This window comes from Rhinolophus hipposideros, assembly GCF_964194185.1.
Source record: "Rhinolophus hipposideros genome assembly, chromosome: X".
Taxonomy (NCBI): Eukaryota; Metazoa; Chordata; class Mammalia; order Chiroptera; family Rhinolophidae; genus Rhinolophus; species Rhinolophus hipposideros.
The window spans coordinates 111,193,215-111,202,403 of record NC_138046.1 but is presented as its reverse complement, the minus strand read 5'-3'; the positions used below and the strand labels follow the sequence as shown (position 1 = coordinate 111,202,403).

At 39.8% G+C, this 9,189-nt stretch overlaps 1 protein-coding gene across 1 annotated transcript; it reads right to left on the bottom strand.

The window, feature by feature from the left end:
• Window positions 1–306: 306 nt before the first annotated feature.
• On the bottom strand, window positions 307–2,190 carry LOC308495182 (putative ATP-dependent RNA helicase DDX53; the record flags this gene model as incomplete). The annotated part of the gene is made up of 1 exon (XM_081043101.1): window positions 307–2,190. The coding sequence occupies one exon, from the start codon at window positions 2,188–2,190 to the stop codon at window positions 307–309; it is 1,884 nt and encodes a 627-aa protein (XP_080899227.1).
• Between the last annotated feature and the right edge of the window lie 6,999 nt (window positions 2,191–9,189).

The following is a 9,189-nucleotide window of genomic DNA, read 5'->3' as shown; positions in this document are numbered from 1 at the left end:
TTCTACCAAGTCTTTCAGGGAAGACACAGAAGGACACGGCACGCTATGCTACAGACTAAACTTTAACCAATACATATTTATTTCTTCCCCACATAATCTCTCACTCTCTCGTTTTCATAACATTCGATTTTATTAAGGAACAGACCCAATATTGAAAGCTTAGTGGTATTAAGAATTGGTCACATGTCTTTAAACTGCTGGTATGTTTCCGATACTTCCTTATGTATCTTGAATACTGCATATCTTTAACATGTCTTGAATCTTCTAGTAGCCAGGGACAACTTTTCAATGTAGACATCAACCAGACTACTTGGGTCTTCCTTGAGAGTTTTTGGAATATTTTCCTGGGTACTTTTTTTCTTTGCCTAACTTGTGTTGTTCAATCATTGTTACAAGGTCTTCTGGGACACTTTGATTTGCTTTTTCCAGAATTTTAATTAATTCCGGGGCAATCTTCCAATCATTTTGAGTCACAAGGCTAATAGATACGCCGGTCTTCCCTGCTCTTCCTGTACGCCCTACTCTGTGTACATATTCTTCAATATTCCGTGGGAAGTCATAATTATATATGTGTGTGACATCGTCAACATCGAGACCTCGGGATGCTAAATCAGTAGCAATCAATATTTTCACACATCCACTTTTAAACTCTTCTAATGCTTGCTCACGATCACTCTGTTCTCTGTTGCTATGCAGTGATTGTACAGGTATGCCTTGGATGCTTAAATCACTGGATAAGTCATCAGCAACAATTTTTCTGCTGACAAACACGACGACTTTGTCTTTGGGCAGCATGCTCTGTAGGAATTCTTGTAGAAGAGATCGTTTTGCTTCTTCTGTGGTAACAATTATATTTTGCTTCACTGTATTTACAGCAGCTAGATCCAGAGTACCAACGTAAACAATCATAGGCTCTTTCAAATAAGATTGTGCAAGGTGACGGATGGTTTCTGGCCAAGTTGCACTTGTCATAACAGTCTGCCGGTCTGGGCGCACATCTAATAAAATCTTCATTATCTGACATTCGAACCCCAAATCCAGCATTTTATCAGCCTCATCTAAGACTACGTAGGTTATGCTTCTCAGATTGACGAGTTTATTCATTTGCAGGTCATTCAGTCGTCCAGGAGTTGCAATAATGATGTCGACACCTTTGGCAATCTCTTTTATTTGTCTTTCTCTATTTCCACCACCATAGATACAAACAGTTTTAAGACCCTTACATGAATACTTAGAACATTCAGCTTCCACCTGAAGAGCTAATTCTCTAGTCGGTGTGAGGACCAGCATGCCAGGTCCATTCCTTTGTTCTCTAGCTATTGGTTGAGAATTGAGATGAATAATCCCAGGTAATAAATAAGACAATGTTTTGCCTGTTCCAGTCTGTGCGATTCCTATAAGATCTATCCCTTGTAAAACAATTGGCCATGCCTGTGATTGAATTGGCGTTGGCTTTTGAAATCCTGCTTTTGCTATGTTTTTCATCACTTCAGGATAGTGCTGAAAAGGGTCTTGGAATTCACGAATCGGGTTGGGGATTGGACGTTTTTCACCATCCTTCAAGTCATCACATACTATATTGAAATTCTCCTTTCTCCAAGTGTCTACCTGTTCCTGAGAAAGTGAGCTTGTTGCCTGGGATTCTATGTAAAAGTTTTTCTTAATGGGTGGTAAATCTGCCCATTTTCTTTTCTCCCACTCCACAACTTCTGCCTTAACGTGATCCCAATCTATCAATGGCCGAAGTTCTCTAACGTTATCTGCACTTAAGTCTCTTTCAACAGAGGATTGGGATGCAGCATTAGCAACACTGGATTCTGAACTGTAAGTTTCTTCTTGTTTTTTAACAAGACTTTCTATAGCTGCTTTGGCCTTTGCTTTCATTTCCTTGCGGCCAAAAATTTTTACCTCTGCTTCAGAATCACCTCTTATGATCTGTATGTTGGTCTTTGTCATACCTTGGATCTCTTTTATCTTTGACCCGCCACGACCAATCACCACACCAATCATACTGCTCTTTAATTTAAAGCAGAGAGGTGGTTCTTGGGGCGCGGAGGCCCTAGGCTCCAGGTGGCTGGAGGAACCTCTCCAGCTCCTGCCTCTCCCACGTACGCCGCCCCTGCCATTCCTGCCAGACCCGAGATCTCTTGGATTAGGCTCGGCCCTTCTCCACTCTGGGGCCCCGGCCATTGCTGTGTAATGGTGCAGGCTTCTATCTTACCCCGGGTTGGGAGAAGATGTAGCCTTAAGTCTCATTCTCTTCGTTTCTTGACCAAACAGATCGTATCGCCAGTAGGTAGCTATGTGACAGTTACCCAGGGAATCTGATGTGGTGTCATGAAAGGGCTCTGATGGCCTGACCAATCACAGATCTGGGTGAAGGCTGAGGTAGGCAGGCACCTCTGATGCAAAACTTAAAGTGACAGTCACTCTCAGGGGCTCTGAGCCTGTGATATGGGACCCTGATTATGTTTCCTCAACTTTTGTGTCACAGATGCCTCAATCACTCACCTCTTGTTAGTTCTGGCTCAGCTTGGGAGCAAACTTGACGCAGGCCTTGAACTTATCCACATAGTCTTTTTATAAGCCAATTATTTCCATTGGAGGGAAAAGCAGTGGATTTTTAAAAATCAACTTGTTTGTTTCAGTAATTGTTTTTTGAGTAATAATATTTGGTCTAAATAGATTGATCAATTCCCCGTCCTCTACTGTAACTTAAATTATACCATTAGAAGTGTATTAGATACACACTTAGGGATGGCATTCTGGCACTGATTCTTTGGCTAAATGCCAGCATTTGTTCAGGCAGTTTCTGTGTATTATTTCAGGGATGCTGGTTAGAAGAGAGGTAGAGTGGGATGTAAGATACCTTAGGGAGTGTTTTCAATAGTTTGCTAGTTTTCTCAGTGCCTCTTAATTTTTTCCCTTCCCTGTGGTTTCATGGATTTACAGGTCTTAGAACTAGAAGGCTACGTAGAAGTCATTTATCAGGTGCAATGCAGAAGTCACCCTGGCAGCAACCTGGGCAGATGGATATCTAGCTCACTTTGCTTCAAGGCTGTCCATTCCATTGTGAGGCAGTTTAATGTTTACAAAGATGGTGTTGAACTGAAATATGCCACCTCTTATTTCCTGAGATCCTTCTTCCGACTTCCAAAGTTACACTGAATAGGATTGATTTTCCTTGTATCCTTGCACATGTAAGGACCACTGTCAAATGCCCTTAAGGTTTATGTTCTTCAGGGTAACATTCCTGGTTTTGAAAGCACTTCTTGATATGACATGGTTTCCAAGACGCACACCATCCTGTTCCTTCTCCTCTGGGAATAGTTCATTGAGGACCTTTTATGATACGACACATACTCCTAGAACTGAACAAAACAAATCTGCAGAAACGGCCTTTCCTTTCCTATTTAGATCCTCTTCACTAAGCATGACAATTTTACTAATTCTACCTATGAACTCAAGACACAGGGCTGCGCACTGGAACGTGATGGGCATTTTAGCCCATTGGCTTCATCATCCTGTATTTACATGGTTGATTATTTTTTCTTTTTTTTATTTTATTATTATTTTTTATTAAATTTATTGGGGTGACAATTGTTAGTAAATTTACATAGATTTCAGGTGTACTTTTTCTATGTCTAACTAAAAGTAGGCTATATTTTTATCCTTTTATGTTCATCCTGTTAAGTTTGGTCAATTGAAGCAGACTATTGAACATAACTTTAATGCTGATTGTCTCATTTATCATAGTATCCTCTAGTTTTAAGTCTTCTGCCAGTGTTCATGGCATCTTTTTCTCTTCAGCCAAAGTTGCTGATTAAAATTTGAACGTGATTAGATATTGGGTAGAAGTCTGTGACACGCTGGGAAAAACCTTCTCTATGTCAGCATTTTTCTGGAAACCTGCTGTTTGAAGAAACACAAGGGTTCTGGCCAAATACGTTGGGAAGCTTACCATCCCATATCCCCTTTGTTAGAATCACAATGCGTATTAGGTATCTCAGAAACTCGCATAATTACCGGCATTGAGAAACTCAATTGGGCATTGTTTAACCCAAAGTTTCCAAAGGATTTTGCCAATGGAACCTCTTCTCAATATATCAGTTAAACTTTGTATATGGAATGATTTTAAATTTATAGAAAAGTTACACAGGTAGTACAAGGGGTTGCCACGTACTCTTCAACCAGCTTCAGTTTCCTCCACTCTTTTCTCACATTACTACGGCACATTTGTCAACTGTAAGAAATCAACGTTGGTGTGTTAATATCAGCTAAACTGCAGACTTGATACCACCAGTTTTACATTTATGTGTTTTCTGTCCCAGGATCTAGTACTAGACACTGCGTTGCATTTAGTTGTCATGTGTGATTTGTAACAGTTTCTCACTCTTTCCTTAGTTTTCATAACCTTACCTATTTTTAGAAGTAAAGATCAGGTATTTTATAAAATGTCCTTCAAATTAGGTATGTCTGATGTAATTTACTATGGCTATACTTGGGTTGTGGATTTTTGGAGTGAGTTCCAAGCTTCTTATGCCTGGGCTCCACTATCTTCAGAATGTCGTACTAATGCCTATCTCATACACACAGACACAAACACATAGTTAAACCACTTGGTTCATAGTACGGACTTTCCAGGTCCCAACTGCCCATGTCATAGAAACAGTAGGTCTGTAGAAACAATTGTGGAGGTTCCCATATACCTGTCCAAGAATTTCCCTGATAGTTTCTCTGGTCCACATCAGAATGAAAATAGGGACAATAAAATGTTTATTTTAACAAGTCTAAATTTATCAATTTATACTTTTTTATCTTAACATTGCGTCATTCTACTTTTTTTTGGTAAAATAACACTTTTAAAAATGAAATGAGGATTATCAATGATGTTGAAAGATGTTTACTAGGGTAAAAAACAAAAAAAAAGTAAAACTAATGCCAGTAGCCTGATTTGGCTTTGCAATATTTCTGTTAGGTGAAACCCAAGGAATTATAAGCACTCATCTAGCACGTTAGCAATTAAACACAATTCAGAATGCTACTAGGTAATCATGATGTCTGGCAAGAAGAGCTGCAGGGAGGTCTGGGAGGCTGGAGAGTTGAGGCAAAGACCTATAAAAGACGTAGGTCTGATTTGTGATTAGGACATGTGGAATTAGAGATAGGAGGATGTTATCATTTTGGGGAAAGAAACCAATGTGGCCTTGAGAGAGAGATGAGGGCAGCCTGGACGACTAGGACAGAAGATGCAGGTTAAGAAGAAAGTGGAAATGGAGAAAAATAGTTTGGGTCAGGGGAAGGGAAAAGGGAAATTTCAAAAGCCGTAAGACAATCAAAGGTGTTTCAATTTAGTATGCTAAAGAAAGGGAGTGCCCCTGGAGTGGAGGGGTCCTATGGCATTCCCATTGTTCATTAGGGAAGCAGATCCAAGTGAAGAAAGCAGGATGCATTGACATAAAGAACAGCGGCTGTATTTGTGGTATTTTGAGTTCACAGACTGAGAGACTTGGATGGAGTGTGGCAGCGGTAACTCAGAGAAAGGAACAGCTAGGAAGAGAAGGGATCCAAGTAGCAATGAACGTTTTTTGCTTCTACTGTACAAGGTCTGACAATTAAGTTTGCAGACTTGTTGCAACGATGTTGGTTAACTTTGTTTTTTTTGATATCAGAGGGATTATACCTTATGAATTTGTACCAAATGGATGAACAGTTAACCAAGCGTAGCATTTGGAAGGGCTGTAAAGGTGGCATGAAAAAGTTAGACGACCTGAACTGTTCACCAACGATTCGTGGCTCTTGCATCATGGCAATCCACCAGCTCATAAGGCACTGTCTGTGAGGGAGTTTTAGCCAGTAAAGAAATAACTGCATTGGAACACCCTCCCTACTCAGCTGATCTGGCCCCCGTGACTTCTTTCTTTACCCCAAGATAAAGCAAATATTGAAAAGAAGAAGTTTTGATGACATTCAGGACATCAAGGGTAATACGACGACAGCTCTGATGGCCATTCCAGAAAAAGTTCTAAAATTACTTTGAAGTGTGCAGTAGGCGCTGGCGTCGACGTGCATAGCTTTCCAAAGGGAGTACTTCGAAGGTGACCTTAGTGATATTCAGCAATGCGGTGTGTAGCACTTTTCCTAGGATGAGTTCGCGAACTTCACTGTCCTGCCTTGTATGACATACATTTAAAATGCAATTACCAAATGATCTCACTTAGTTGTCTCATTTAATCGTCACGTCAACTTCATATAATAAGTATTTCCATCCTTCTTTATGTGAAAACACTGAAACTCATAGACGTCACATAATATTAGGTGGGTTCAAAAGTAATTGCGATTTAAAGGTAAATTGCAAAAAGCTCACTTACTTTTCAACGAAACTAATATATCCAACTTCATGGGAAGGTATGGTAAATATCTGAGCTAACTTTAAACACAGTTCTAATTTGCTCCAAGGCCTTTCACCCTCCACTGCACTCCCATTTGTAGGGGAAAACATGGTATATTTGGTGCCTGATTCTACAGTTGGTACAAAAGGAGTGTTTAATTAGAAATGACTCAAGTTTTCAAGCTGGAGACTCATTTTTTGTGTTTTAAATTTGTTTCTGGTGCACAAAGCAACATAATATTTAGACGTTTACACCCTTCACAAAATGATAACCCTCCTCCCCCAAGCTCCTACCCCTCTGACATCGTGTATAGCTGTTACAATACCATTGATTATCTTCCCTATGCTATAAACCCCTTCATGTGAAAACATGTACATATATGAAATTAGAGTTGACATTCAGTATTATTCTACTTCGGCTTCAGGTGTACAGCGCGTTGGTCAGGTGCTACCAGGGTTCCACTCTTGAAATTTTAAACAGCAATAGTGAATACAATATACAACATTCAAATTTTTAAATACTTTTTAAATATGACTTCCCTATCTTTTCCCCTCACCATATTGACACATGACACATGACATATGTAAACACACACACATATATATTCGCCAATTCCCATACCTTCAACACACACACACACAAGCTCACAGTTGCTCATACACGCTTAAGTACCCTCTTCCTCCCCAGTACTCACATCCTTGGAAGGAAGGATAGGACATATCAGAGAAGCACCAATTTATTTGACAGGGCCTGGTCAAAAATTTGGGTTCCCAGGAGTATCAGAAAAAAATGTGATATAATATATAGCTGTTGCAACATTATCCACTATTTAGTGCCAGGTGAAATCTAGACTAATTGTGGGGGGGGGGATCACTGCATAAATTATGTAAATGTCTAACCATTATGCTTTACACGTGAAATTAATATGAATTAATACTGCATGTCAGCTGTAACTGAAAAACAATGATTAAGAAAATTTAAAAAAGAAAATGTGATACAACAGCAAGTAAAGGAATATTTAGCACTAAGAAAATGTTACTGTAAAAATTAGAATGATATGTACACATGTTTTAGTTTGGTCTCCCCCAGAAGCAGAATCTGCAGTAAGGATTTGAGGGCAGGTAGTTTATTTGGGAGGGAAGGAGAAACAAGTGGCTGGGGGGCAAGGGGGAAAACGGGATAAGTTTCTGTACTCTCTATGTTCAGCCACAGGATGTAGTGTTATTATTCTTTTTTGTTTCCCAAATAAGAAAATCCAGGCTCAGAAAATTTACATAGCAAATTATCTATGTGAGCTTCCAAGTGTTTTTTGTCTCATTTCAACTATACTGTGAGTGTTAAGTTCCCTTTTGGACCCACCCCCCCCAGCCCGCATCAGTCCTTCTTTGGCTGAACAATTCAAAATAAGACCACCTCATCTCCTTTTACAATTTAAGCGCAGCTTTGATGTCTCACCCATATTTCCTTTGCTTTTATAGGTTGAATGTCTCCAATTCGTTTAATACTTCCTCAGGTGACACAGTGTCCATATCTTTTAATCTCACTCAGTCATGCTCTTCTTACAGTGAGGGGCCTGGTCTCACTCCACACCACATTGACTAATATTAAGTCTGTACTAAAATAAAACCTCCAGGTCTTTAATCCTAAACTGTATTCCTTGATCTCCCTCTCAGTCTCATGCAATGTAGTTTGTAAATGGAAATGTGTCTTTTGTTTGTTTCTTGCTAGAAGTGGACTCTGTGACAAAAATGCAAGCACGAGTGTTATTGTAGGAGGTGATCCCAGGAAACCTGGGTAATGGAATGAGGAAATAAGGCAAGGAACGGAAAGTGTGTAAGAAAGCATTATCAATTACGGGTCGTCTTGGGCAACCTAAGCGTAATCCCTCTAGAGAATTTTGGGAGACCCTGCAGAATACAACTCAGAGGAATGCCAGCTGAGCAATGAGGAACTGGATTATTTGTCCACCAAAAACGCTTCATGTGATACACATATCGTTATACTTTCACTCCTGCCCCTGATAAAAAAGTACACAAGGGCATGCAAAACGTACTGAGCTAGTCCATCCAGCCATGTTGGTTGCATCAAAAATAAAAATAACAACGTGAAAATCTTAGCCAGCACTATCTCAATCTTCTTCTCTTAGCGTCTGAAATTATGATTCTTTATGCCCATTGCTTACTAACATAGCAATTTACATTGGTCTCATCTTTGTAATGGGGAGAATTAAACTCTACAAGACTCTCAGTCTGTCATCAGTGGTCTAACGTTTTATAACACTGGCCATTCCCGATTAGCTCCAACTCTGTTCTGTATTTTAAGGAGGTTTGCTCACTTTCAATGTATTACCTGCAAATATGGGCTACAGATAACCTCATGGTTATCTCCGATTGGTTCCTGTCTCTGAGCAGTAGTGTATGAAATGGAGTTCTCACTCTGACTGCCCTGAATTTCTGAAGGAGGCACAACACGTTCTAGCATGTATGTTTTTCTAAAAAACTCCCCAGTAGAAATCATTGCCTCTGATTTTCTTGTCACAAAAACCAATCATTTGCTCTGGCTACAATCAGTCTGCCATTTGGTCATTTCATGCCCAAATCCTGTGTGCAAACACAGGAACATGAATTTTATTTTTCTATAAAAAATAATAATAGAAAAATGTGGTGTTCATTTCCGTCTCCAGGATCAGAAGATCTAGAACCCTGATTTCATCTCGTTGGTCATGCAATGCACAGTGCTTTCTGAGAGCCCACCACGGGATTTTCTGTGGATCAGCCTACAGGTGCTGGGAAGGAAG